At 40.2% G+C, this 14,159-nt stretch overlaps 1 protein-coding gene across 4 annotated transcripts in view; it reads left to right on the top strand.

The window, feature by feature from the left end:
- LOC124789659 overlaps positions 1–14,159 on the top strand; it is a 39,648-nt gene that overhangs the window by 16,712 nt on the left and 8,777 nt on the right. For 3 of the 4 annotated variants that reach the window (XM_047257093.1, XM_047257092.1, XM_047257094.1), the window contains exons 4-6: positions 13,186–13,262; positions 13,566–13,661; positions 13,747–13,968. In XM_047257093.1, the coding sequence (XP_047113049.1) occupies positions 13,198–13,262; positions 13,566–13,661; positions 13,747–13,968 (383 nt within the window). In that variant the 5' untranslated portion in view covers positions 13,186–13,197. Of the gene's footprint in view, positions 1–3,749; positions 3,860–13,185; positions 13,263–13,565; positions 13,662–13,746; positions 13,969–14,159 lie in introns of those variants that run through there. The other variant, XM_047257095.1, reaches the window with a different exon arrangement.

Here is a 14,159-nt window from a genome sequence, read left to right as displayed (position 1 = left end):
GCCGTGTTGCAGCTGCGGTCCAAATGATGCCAACGTCCATGTATCGTCTCATGCGCCAGAGTTTACACCTCTATCTATACAAAATTCAAACGCGGCAACCCCTCAGCGCCGCTACCATTGCTGCATGAGAGACATTCGCTAACGATATAGTGCACAGGATTGATGACGGTGATATGCATGTGGGCAGCATTTGGTTTACGGACGAAGCTTATTTTTACCTGGACAGCTTCGTCAATAAACAGAACTGGCGCATATGGGGAACCGAAAAGCCCCATGTTGCAGTCCCATCATCCCTGGATCCTCAAAAAGTACTGGTCTGGGCCGCCATTTCTTCCAAAGGAATCATTGGCCCATTTTTCAGATCCGAAACGATTACTGCATCACGCTATCTGGACATTCTTCGTGAATTTGTGGTGGTACAAACTGCCTTAGACGACACTGCGAACACCTCGTGGTTTATGCAAGATGGTGCCCGGCCACATCGCATGGCCGACGTCTTTAATTTCCTGAATGAATATTTCGATGATCGTGTGATTGCTTTGGGCTATCCGAAACATACAGGAGGTGGCGTGGATTGGCCTCCCTATTCGCCAGACATGAACCCCTGTGACTTCTTTCTGTGGGGACACTTGAAAGGCCAGGTGTACCGCCAGAATCCAGAAGCAATTGAACAGCTGAAGCAGTACATCTCATCTGCATGTGAAGCCATTCCGCCAGACACGTTGTCAAAGGTTTCGGGTAATTTCATTCAGAGACTACGCCATATTATTGCTATGCATGGTGGATATGTGGAAAATATCGTACTATAGAGTTTCTCAGACCGCAGTGCCATCTGTTGTTGAAAATTGTAACTACTGTAATTTCGAAAGTTTGTCTGCCTGAAAATGTACTGTTGTCCCAAGCATATTGCAACAAACGGTGTATTTCTATTGCTGCTCTTTTAGTTTTTATTGCCGTTTCAAATATACCGGTCATTTTTGAAACACCCTGTATGTGACTAATTGGTATGTTCCAGCTATATTTTAATTACTCTAACATTAGAGCTATCTTATTCTCATGTGTCATTATGGAACTTCTTAAACTTTTTTTCCGCTTCAAGTTGAAAATTTTTCATTTGACTAGTATCCAAAGAAAACTGCACAGATAGCCAGTTTGTCACACACAATTCCCCCCCCCCCCCCCCCCAATAAAAAATCATGAGGTTACAACTAGAGATCAGATATTAGCTTTGTATACTCACTTTAAACATATGAGCAAATCCTATAACATCATCTCTGTCCACATGCTCGGAGACTTGTCTTGTGAGTCTCTGCCGCTACCCATTTAAATGGAAACTCATCACTTGAGTTTGTTGTTGGGCAAAAGTTGATCTGACCCATGTATAAAGGAGAGTGCACTTAAAGAGCGATGTTTTGCATAATGAGTGACGATTTAGTGTGGCATCACCAGCCATTCACACATGGTGGTGGAAACGTTCATCAATATGAATATGTTTCATTGTCAGCAGCAGTATGTGAATAATGCCTTTAGTACGTACTGCAGTCTGAGTTTAGCACTCTTTCTGTTACCATCTTAGTATAGCTTGTGGTCATACATTTTTCTAAACTTGTGTTTACACAGAGTTTTTTGTGTGCAAATTTTAATAACCTTCATAGAAATGTCCCCAAAGATAGAGCTACAAGAAGATGACCTTATAAGAAAGAAAATTACCTTGGAAACAAAATGTAAAATCATTGAAAAATGTGAACATGGTGTGAGCGTTGCTGATTTAGCACGAACATACAATCAGTCTACATCCTCAATGATGATTAAGGAAATAGATGCTTCAAAGGAGTGACAAGAGTATCTAAACAATGGTTTCATATTCTGTGCAATGTTGAAAGGTTGCCCCTTATATGGATAAATGAAAAGCAATTGGAAGGTGACACTATTAATGAGAACATCATTTGTGAGAAGGCAAGAATGATTTTTATGGACCTTGTTAGGAAGGCCCCAGGATCATCAGCAGCCAAAGAATTGTTTGAGGGAAGCCATGGGTGGTTCAAGAAGTTTAAGGAAAGAACTGGCATCCAGTATGTTGTGAAGCATGGCGAAGCAGCCAGCTCCAACACAAAGGCAGTAGAGAACTTCATCAGGAACTTCAAGATGGTTATCTGCTGCAACAGATTTTTAATTGTGACAAGACGAGTCTACTGTGGAGAAAGAAGTCAATGCGTACCTTTATAACAACAAATGAGAGTGCATTGCCTGGTCACAAGTCAATGAAAGACCATCTCACACTGCTACTCTGTGCCTATGAAGGCAGCAATTTGCAAATTAAACCACTACTTGTTTATCATTCAGAAATTCCATGAACCTTCAAGAAGTGTTAAGCGCTGAAGAGCAGATTAAATGTGATGTGGAGTTCCAACAACAAGGCTTGGGTGACATGGGATTTTTTGTGATTGGATCAATGAAGTGTTTGGTCCTTTGATGAAAAAACTATTTGCTTGAGATGAATCTGCCATTCCATGTGTTACTTGTTATTGACAATGCTCCTGCTCATCATCCAGTCCTACACGACCACCTCCTTGAAGAATTTGAGTTCATTAAGATCCAATTTCCACCTTTCAAAACCACACCATTATGCCAGCCTATGGATCCAAATTATTTCTAATTTTAGGAAGCTCTACACTAAAGCACTTTTTGAGCATTGCAGTGAGTTGACTGAAATTACCAATCTCACTCTCAGGGAGTTTTGGAAATATCACTTTAAGATTGTTGTGTGCATGATCGAAAAGGAATGGGAAGGGGTTACCTAGAGAACTCTCGGTTCTGCTTGGAAGAAGCTTTGGACAGAGTGCATTGTCGAATGTGGCATTTGAGTCAGTCCCTGTGGGGCTTGTAGTCAATGAGATTGTGCCTTTGGTCAAGAGCTTGGGACTAGAAGTGGATAACAATGATATTGATGAGCTGGTGGAAGATCACAGCCAGGAAATGACCTCCGAAGAACTTATGGAGTTGCAGTGTATTTCACAGCACAAAGTTGTGGAGAGGAGGAAGAGGCAGTAACAGCAAAGCAGCAATCTTCTGGGCCAATAAGAGAAATGCTGAAAGCATGGGAATCAGTCGCATTGCACTGAAAATCATCACCCTGATAAAGCAGTGGCTATGTGTGCTACAAATTTGACGATAATGCTGTATCACAATTTCGCCAAGTGTTAAGTGTCGGCCAAAACAATTAACTATAGACAGCTTCCTAGTAAAAAAGAATTATTTATGTATCGTGACTAATAAAGTATATAATACTGTATGTATAATTTCCTTTGAATAAAAGGCCTGAATAAGATAAAAATTTTAGTACTTTTTCTGCATGGAAGGCATTATAGTATTTTAAATTCAATTATATGGGATAAATTGTTTCGATTAACATGTGTTTCACACAGTGAATAAGATTCTGGAACTTATTATGCTTGCTATCTAAGGTTCCACTATACATATATAGGGAATGTGTAACAGTTACGTTAGCATACACAGACTTTTGAGGTGTTACCAAATCTGTGATGAATGTTCAAGAAAACATGATACATGGATGAAGTGCTTTCTCTAAATGTTGATTAATTATTAAAATAAATTTACAACTGTCTTTGAAAAAGTTACAAAAAGGAATTGTAAGTTGTACAACTCGCTGTCAGTCCATAAATGCAAGTTGCCATGACCAAAAGAATGTGGAAATAATGCGCTTTTTGGTTGCAGGGACATAACAGTAATGTTACTCTACTCTGTGCCCAGTTTTCATTTGATGCAGCTCATATGTTTTCTCCTGGTGGATGTGGAAAAAACAAGAAGATAACCAATTTGTTTGCACTGCACAGAAATTGTATGTTTTTTGTCTGAAGTGTGAACCATAGCATGGAACTTATTCCAGACATCACTCCTCACTCATTTGCAGTTGTATATACTGCATCACTTAATCCTTGTATTGCACTCTCCACAATCTCTCAAAACACATCTTCATTAAATGCTATCTGATTCCTGCAATTGATATTTCACTTATCTATTTTACAACAGCAAGACCATGTACTCAGCTTCCACAATAAGTCACGATTTGCCTTACACTCCTGCACACTTCAGTAAGGGAAAACAAGCTGACATATATGAAGGGACCACAGGGTCTCATTTCTCAGGCTCATCATACTTGCAGACAAACAGTGGGATGGAAGAAAGGTGGTATAACATTGAAGCCTTGATTTGCAAAATATTTAGCCCATGACATTAGACTCATATTCACTCTATTTCTGACTTATATTTACAGCTAATGTTATGTTCCTACTCATCATTTATCCTTGCCAGTAGTGCCTGCTTAAGGCTACACTGGAGCAACACTACAATTCTTTCTGTGCCTATTGAGAATACTCTATGTGGAGTAATATTCTGAACTAACATATCAAATAATACTCAGTTCAGTCACAGGTTCAGTAAAACATTCCTTATAAATTTATTTTCTTCAGCAGACAAGAGTGTAGTATTGAACTGAAAGCTTCTATAGGATTAGAAATGAATTTTACTTGGATGTCTTACTCTCCTCACTTGACATCTACGAACTGATAGTCTTTCTTCATTACAACCCTTATTTATTTGTAGAAAATCAATTTCAACATCATTACAATGTTAATTTCTTTGTATTCTGTTGGCCTCATGCTGCTGTTCATAGCCAGTTATAAACTGGGCTATAAATAGTGGTGCAAGACTGGCAAAATTTCACAGTCTGGTTGGAGTTCAGGCAACGAGTACAAATACTAGCAAAACTCACAGCATGTGAAGTAGATGGGAAGAAGTCAGTCATCAAAATATCATGTGTAAAACTTAAATAATAACTCAGCAGAACACTCAGAAGCACAGAATTACTCAGGGTGATTACTGTTGTGCAAAAGCAACTTTGACACAGTCTCACATACAAATGCCACAAGATATGTTAGCTCATTCCCTCAGAAAGATTTCAGTAGCACAGACTTTTTCCCATCAGAGTCCTTACTACTTCACAAAAATTTCTGAGTTTTAACAAAAGTGAATCAGCAAAATTTGAAGCACCTCTATTACACATCTGCTCTCATACACTGCAAATTACTACAAAGTGCATGGCAGAATGAACTTTCTGCTCAATCATATATAACGGTTTTTTCACATTCTATTAATCTGTGAGAGTTATTAGCTGACTTCTACTTTTGTAATTTCTGCAGAATGTTCATAGTTTCTGTTGCAAAAATTGAGTCTTGAAATTTTGTAAGTGGGTTTTATCAAGCTGTATGATGCTTTTCTTTGAACTTCTGCCAGATAAGATTTTTCAGAATTTCTGTTTCACAGAATCACCAGTCAAACAAACTTGTGGAAATTCTCATTTCTTTGTCTATGACTGATGTCCCCTATTTGTCTGACATGGTATGAATCATACACAGTTAATGAGTATCCCTCTAAATGCAGTACACATTTGTGTAATAAATCAATGAAGCCAACAATGCTTCACAATTGCTAAATGTGTATGGGACTGGAAGACTGATTAGGAATTGAAGTCACTTATTTTCTTTGTCACATTTGGTTTTAGCAGAAAAATATGTAGCCTATGTCCGCTTGCATGTTTATTAGTGTATCATGTAAAAAGTTGAAATAAATTGGTCAAGAATGCTTTGAGATTTTTTCTGACAACATTCCTTCACTATATATTGAATGTATTATATTTAAATAACATATATATTTAAAAAAAATTTGTAGCCTATATTCACCCAAATGTTTATTAGAGTATCACGTAAAAATTTGAAGTAAATCAGTGAAGTACTTTTCAAGACTTTTGGTAACAATGTTAAACGAGGACTTGTCTTAAATAGTATTATAGATCTCTTTTTGTTGAAAAACTATAGTTTTTCACTACCCTAACAATGAATAGAAAACTGCAATTTTCTTCACCTCTGTCTCAATTTTACAGAGTCAAACAAAGGAGACATACTATAATGTAATTGGATAGATAAAAAAATATGGAAGTTTTTAGAGCCAGTGGCTCCTCCTCCTGGCAGAAGGGTTGAAGGGGAAGGAAGAAGGATGAAGAAAAATGGCTGGTGAGGTTTAGGTAATGGGACAGGGTTTGGAAAAGTCACCCAGAACCACAGGTCAGGTGAGACTTACCAGACCGGATGAGAAGGAAAGACTGATTGTTGGAGACTGCACCGGATGAGATTATTTCAAAACGCTGACTAGAAAATATACACTCCTGGAAATTGAAATAAGAACACCGTGAATTCATTGTCCCAGGAAGGGGAAACTTTATTGACACATTCCTGGGGTCAGATACATCACATGATCACACTGACAGAACCACAGGCACATAGACACAGGCAACAGAGCATGCACAATGTCGGCACTAGTACAGTGTATATCCACCTTTCGCAGCAATGCAGGCTGCTATTCTCCCATGGAGACGATCGTAGAGATGCTGGATGTAGTCCTGTGGAACGGCTTGCCATGCCATTTCCACCTGGCACCTCAGTTGGACCAGCGTTCGTGCTGGACGTGCAGACCGCGTGAGACGACGCTTCATCCAGTCCCAAACATGCTCAATGGGGGACAGATCCGGAGATCTTGCTGGCCAGGGTAGTTGACTTACACCTTCTAGAGCACGTTGGGTGGCACGGGATACATGCGGACGTGCATTGTCCTGTTGGAACAGCAAGTTCCCTTGCCGGTCTAGGAATGGTAGAACGATGGGTTCGATGACGGTTTGGATGTACCGTGCACTATTCAGTGTCCCCTCGACGATCACCAGTGGTGTACGGCCACTGTAGGAGATCGCTCCCCACACCATGATGCCGGGTGTTGGCACTGTGTGCCTCGGTCGTATGCAGTCCTGATTATGGCGCTCACCTGCACGGCGCCAAACACGCATACGACCATCATTGGCACCAAGGCAGAAGCGACTCTTATCGCTGAAGACGACACGTCTCCATTCGTCCCTCCATTCACGCCTGTCGCAACACCACTGGAGGCGGGCTGCACGATGATGGGGCGTGAGCGGGAGACGGCCCAACGGTGTGCGGGACCGTAGCCTAGCTTCATGGAGACAGTTGCGAATGGTCCTCGCCGATACCCCAGGAGCAACAGTGTCCCTAATTTGCTGGGAAGTGGCGGTGCGGTCCCCTACGGCACTGCGTAGGATCCTACGGTCTTGGCGTGCATCCGTGCGTCGCTGCGGTCCGGTCCCAGGTCGACGGGCACGTGCACCTTCCGCCGACCACTGGCGACAACATCGATGTACTGTGGAGACCTCACGCCCCACGTGTTGAGCAATTCGGCGGTACGTCCACCCGGCCTCCCGCATGCCCACTATACGCCCTCGCTCAAAGTCCGTCAACTGCACATACGGGTCACGTCCACGCTGTCGCGGCATGCTGCCAGTGTTAAAGACTGCGATGGAGCTCCGTATGCCACGGCAAACTGGCTGACACTGACGGCGGCGGTGTACAAATGCTGCGCAGCTAGCGCCATTCGACGGCCAACACCGCGGTTCCTGGTGTGTCCGCTGTGCCGTGCGTGTGATCATTGCTTGTACAGCCCTCTCGCAGTGTCCGGAGCAAGTATGGTGGGTCTGACACACCGGTGTCAATGTGTTCTTTTTTCCATTTCCAGGAGTGTATAAAGAAAACAAACTAAGAAATAAAACAGAAAATTGTAATAGAATACGCTAACAAAAATCTTGTCTAGTGCAGTCCCCAACGATCAGTCTTTCCTTCTCATCCTGTCTGGTAAATCTCTCCTGACTTGGGGTTCTGGGTGACTTCTCTGACCTCTACCCCTTTTCCTAAAGATCATTGATCCTTTTCCTTCACCCTTCTTCCTTCCCATTCAATCATTCTGCCAGAAGAAGTTGCCACTGGCTCTGAAAGCTTGTATGTGTAATACCTTTCATATCTGTGTTTTCCTCCTGCTGCTCGGCGAGTAGATTTATCCATCCAATCAAAAGAGGACATACTGTATCTTTAAACATTGTCACTCCTAGGTACTTGTATTATATGACTGACTGGTTGTGATGCCTTACATACAGAAATATAAAGTGTGACACCTTACATACAGACATATAAAGTGCACAATTTGACATTTCTTTACACTAAGATCTGTTTGTCAGGACCTTAAATGGGTATTAATCAAGTTGTTATTAGATATAAACTGTAGGTAACCATTTCTGTGAAAAGCCATAGAATGCAATTATCTGTTAAGTCATTGCTGTATAACATGAATAGATAACCTTATCAAATTTCTGTGTGGCAGACCAGATATTACTTTTGTGTCTGTAGACTCTCCATTCAGACACTGCTGTATGCTGCCTGCCTAGAATTTTGCAGTCCACTCACAAATTTGGTTACTTACTCCAAACTAGCTGTTACCTCCAGCTGCACTTGTGTATCGGTAGTTTTGTTATGATGAGTAATTGCGAGTAAATAAGCTACTATAAGTACAGTAACATTAGCTGACCTCATGTGTGTGTCTGTTAAGGTAAGCATAGCATGTGACATGTGCCCTGCCATCTCCCCTTCGAAGTTGTTCCAACGCACAATGGCGTGGCAGTCACAGTGTCACTGCCAAGTAGTGCGTACATAAGGGCGTGGGCAGGAGCAAACAAAGTTCATCAAAATTGCTTCATTGGTTTAGTCATGAAAACATAAGAGAATTACTTTAACATTTATAATATTAGTATGGATAAAACTAAGTTATGATTTTTTTCCATGATATGATTTTGATGAAATAAAACCATGTTGCCCCAAGTTACACCCAAGTTAACTGTGAAAACCCCAGGAAAATTTATCTAGTAGTTTTGGAGATCAGTGTGTTCAGCTGGACAGATAAGATGGTTTTAGATAAAACTTCAAATCACATTTTTTTCCAGAATCCGGTTTTTATTAAATAAAGCCTGTACATTGCCCCAAGTTATACTCAGTTACCTGTGAAAACCCGATGAAAATTTGTTTGGCAGTTTTGGAGTTAGCATGTTCAAACAGACAGATACAATGGTTTTATACTTTTATTATTAGTATAGATGAAGAAGTGTCCTATCATAGGTTCTGCTGTGATCATAAATGAGAAATTTTACAAAAGTCACTTCGAATGTTTGCACAGACCCCTGACAATAGCTAGTGTGTCCTGGCACTCTGTTATTGTGAACCATGAATAGATTATTTTTCTGACCATCAGCTGCTTTTATTTTAAACCCTAATATTGATCAGTTTTAGTCATGGACCATCTTCACAGATAAGGGTTAAAATGGTTTAAGCTACAACATTACATTTGTCATTACTTAAATAATGTGTAGAGCATATCATGAATATCCATATATGACATAGTACTTTTAGAAGCAAACATACTGATATCAAATGTACACAGAGTATTTTGAAAAACTATCAGTACTTTCCTCATGAAAATATAACTTTATGACTGAAAAAGTTAAATGTCACCTTGTGCTGAAAATTTGTAACATTTGTCACTGTGAGATAGTGCTGTCATCTCAAATTATTATATTCTGCTGGTGAAGCATAAGAGATTGATAGAATGCTGTTTGAATTGATGCAGAAGGGCTGGTAATTAACAGATGATCAGACACAGAACAGAACTTTATATGCATCCATAATGTGGCTATTCCCAGCAGCCACTAATCAGGAATGTCAGTGGCTGTGGCAGTATGATAAAGACCAAGACTGATTACAGCAGGAAGGGTACATATTTAAATTCATAACAAGGCATGCAGCATTACTGTATGATTACATGATGATGGCGTCCTCTTGGGTAAAATATTCCGGAGGTAAAATAGTCCCCCATTCGGATCTCCGGGCGGGGACTACTCAAGAGGATGTCGTTATCAGGAGAAAGAAAACTGGCGTTCTACGGATCGGAGCGTGGAATGTCAGATCCCTTAATCGGGCAGGTAGGTTAGAAAATTTAAAAAGGGAAATGGATAGGTTGAAGTTAGATATAGTGGGAATTAGTGAAGTTCAGTGGCAGGAGGAACAAGACTTCTGGTCAGGTGACTACAGGGTTATAAACACAAAATCAAATAGGGGTAATGCAGGAGTAGGTTTAATAATGAATAGGAAAATAGGAATGCGGGTAAGCTACTACAAACAGCATAGTGAATGCATTATTGTGGCCAAGATAGATACGAAGCCCACACCTACTACAGTAGTACAAGTTTATATGCCAACTAGCTCTGCAGATGACGAAGAAATTGAAGAAATGTATGATGAAATAAAAGAAATTATTCAGATTGTGAAGGGAGACGAAAATTTAATAGTCATGGGTGACTGGAATTCGAGTGTAGGAAAAGGGAGAGAAGGAAACATAGTAGGTGAATATGGATTAGGGGACAGAAATGAAAGAGGAAGCCGCCTTGTAGAATTTTGCACAGAGCGCAACATAATCATAACTAACACTTGGTTTAAGAATCATGAAAGAAGGTTGTATACATGGAAGAACCCTGGAGATACTAAAAGGTATCAGATAGATTATATAATGGTAAGACAGAGATTTAGGAACCAGGTTTTAAATTGTAAGACATTTCCAGGGGCAGATGTGGACTCTGACCACAATCTATTGGTTATGACCTGTAGATTAAAACTGAAGAAACTGCAAAAAGGTGGGAATTTAAGGAGATGGGACCTGGATAAACTAAAAGAACCAGAGGTTGTACAGAGATTCAGGGAGAGCATAAGGGAGCAATTGACAGGAATGGGGGAAATAAATACAGTAGAAGAAGAATGGGTAGCTTTGAGGGATGAAGTAGTGAAGGCAGCAGAGGATCAAGTAGGTAAAAAGACGAGGGCTAGTAGAAATCCTTGGGTAACAGAAGAAATACTGAATTTAATTGATGAAAGGAGAAAATATAAAAATGCAGTAAGTGAAACAGGCAAAAAGGAATACAAACGTCTCAAAAATGAGATCGACAGGAAGTGCAAAATGGCTAAGCAGGGATGGCTAGAGGACAAATGTAAGGATGTAGAGGCCTATCTCACTAGGGGTAAGATAGATACCGCCTACAGGAAAATTAAAGAGGCCTTTGGAGATAAGAGAACCACTTGTATGAATATCAAGAGCTCAGATGGAAACCCAGTTCTAAGCAAAGAAGGGAAAGCAGAAAGGTGGAAGGAGTATATAGAGGGTCTATACAAGGGCGATGTACTTGAGGACAATATTATGGAAATGGAAGAGGATGTAGATGAAGATGAAATGGGAGATATGATACTGCGTGAAGAGTTTGACAGAGCACTGAAAGACCTGAGTCGAAACAAGGCCCCCGGAGTAGACAATATTCCATTGGAACTACTGACGGCCGTGGGAGAGCCAGTCCTGACAAAACTCTACCATCTGGTGAGCAAGATGTATGAAACAGGCGAAATACCCTCAGACTTCAAGAAGAATATAATAATTCCAATCCCAAAGAAAGCAGGTGTTGACAGATGTGAAAATTACTGAACTGTCAGCTTAATAAGTCACAGCTGCAAAATACTAACACGAATTCTTTACAGACGAATGGAAAAACTAGTAGAAGCCAACCTCGGGGAAGATCAATTTGGATTCCGTAGAAACACTGGAACACGTGAGGCAATACTGACCTTACGACTTACCTTAGAAGAAAGATTAAGGAAAGGCAAACCTACGTTTCTAGCATTTGTAGACTTAGAGAAAGCTTTTGACAATGTTGACTGGAATACTCTCTTTCAAATTCTAAAGGTGGCAGGGGTAAAATACAGGGAGCGAAAGGCTATTTACAATTTGTACAGAAACCAGATGGCAGTTATAAGAGTCGAGGGACATGAAAGGGAAGCAGTGGTCGGGAAGGGAGTAAGACAGGGTTGTAGCCTCTCCCCGATGTTGTTCAATCTGTATATTGAGCAAGCAGTAAAGGAAACAAAAGAAAAATTCGGAGTAGGTATTAAAATTCATGGAGAAGAAATAAAAACTTTGAGGTTCGCCGATGACATTGTAATTCTGTCAGAGACAGCAAAGGACTTGGAAGAGCAGTTGAATGGAATGGACAGTGTCTTGAAAGGAGGATATAAGATGAACATCAACAAAAGCAAAACAAGGATAATGGAATGTAGTCTAATTAAGTCGGGTGATGCTGAGGGAATTAGATTAGGAAATGAGGCACTTAAAGTAGTAAAGGAGTTTTGCTATTTGGGGAGCAAAATAACTGATGATGGTCGAAGTAGAGAGGATATAAAATGTAGGCTGGCAATGGCAAGGAAAGCGTTTCTGAAGAAGAGAAATTTGTTAACATCGAGTATAGATTTAAGTGTCAGGAAGTCATTTCTGAAAGTATTCGTATGGAGTGTAGCCATGTATGGAAGTGAAACATGGACGATAAATAGTTTGGACAAGAAGAGAATAGAAGCTTTTGAAATGTGGTGCTACAGAAGAATGCTGAAGATTAGATGGGTAGATCACATAACTAATGAGGAAGTATTGAATAGAATTGGGGAGAAGAGAAGTTTGTGGCACAACTTGACCAGAAGAAGGGATCGGTTGGTAGGACATGTTCTGAGGCATCAAGGGATCACCAATTTAGTATTGGAGGGCAGCGTGGAGGGTAAAAATCGTAGAGGGAGACCAAGAGCTGAATACACTAAGCAGATTCAGAAGGATGTAGGTTGCAGTAGGTACTGGGAGATGAAAAAGCTTGCACAGGATAGAGTAGCATGGAGAGCTGCATCAAACCAGTCTCAGGACTGAAGACCACAACAACAACAACAACAACAACAAGGCCAAAATAACTAAGGAAGCAAATGAGCACATACAAATACATTCTGATCTGTATCAACAATATAACATAATTTTCTATTCCCAAATGTTGTGCATACCAATTGTTTTGAAAGAGATGGTATCTTTGAATATTTGCCTCCACAAAGCTTTCGTCAGGCTCCGTAATATTGTCCTTACGTCAGGCTCCGTAATATTCTCTCATCTGCAGTCTCTTACCTTTTGATTTTTCCTAGGAGTCTCATCATATTCCTTGGATCCCTGCATGTCAGAGGACTTACTGGTTTGTGGGAAGAATCTAGGATTGGTTAATATAGAACCAGCTGCTACACTAAGTAATTACTGTCAGTAACAATAGTTACCAAATTTTTATCTATTTATGACTTCTGTGTTTCAGATTTCTTAATGTTTCAGGTTCATCTGTTGATGGCACAAACAGTTTATGACTGCAGGGCTATTGAACTACTGGCTAACGTTGTTATATCAACAAAGTAAGTGCTGGGACAGAAACTCCATTTTATCTAAAATAAAAGCAAAAATGGACTCTGATGATTTGCATCACTGTTACCACATAGTGTGTTGGTACACACGATTGACTATTTGTGATTTGTTTTGATGTACACTTGCTGTAGCTGAGTGCTATGAGCTATACAAAATAAACTTATGGCTATCAGAACTCTTAATGTTATATTAATTTAATTACCAAGATAGAAAACCTTTGTAACATTTACACACAATTGGCTGAAATATATTGATACTGATAAATGATCATTTCACTATTTTTTCCCAAACAGGTGCTCAACAGATATCCCATACTGCTGTAATAACACATATCGGTGCTGTGTGTACAACAGAAGGCACGAAGAACTTTGGGAAACCTGGTACTTCTGGTAATCTCAATTAAAATATAACACACAAAAATACAAATGACATTCTTTTACTGTTTTGTGAATAATAAAGTGATTTTCAACACAGGTTAGGTATTACACTGATTGCCCTGTTTGTGCTGACATCTGCACTCTCATATGCTGTGGCATACTTCAAAAGAAAGCAACAAAATTTGATCCGCATCCACAATGTGGCTACTCCCAGCAGTCCACCAATCAGCACTGTCAGTGGACCTGGAGGAATAATACAGCCCAAGATTGATTACAGCAGCAAGGGTTCACATTTGCATGCCACAGCATTCATAACAAGGTCGGAATGACTGCTTGCTTATTACTTACACCTGAGGCAATTTAAACTTTTATGGTTTAGAAGTAGCAAAACACTCTGAAAACCAAGCCCATGCTGTTGCATTGAATGCCCACCAGAGTAAATTGAACAAGATGGCCAATAGGCAGTGGCAGTACTTATGAAACACTGCAACAGCCGAGATAGAATCACCT

Source organism: Schistocerca piceifrons, chromosome 3 (assembly GCF_021461385.2).
Source record: "Schistocerca piceifrons isolate TAMUIC-IGC-003096 chromosome 3, iqSchPice1.1, whole genome shotgun sequence".
In the NCBI taxonomy this organism is placed as follows: Eukaryota; Metazoa; Arthropoda; class Insecta; order Orthoptera; family Acrididae; genus Schistocerca; species Schistocerca piceifrons.
This window is presented reverse-complemented; position numbering and strand designations above follow the sequence as displayed.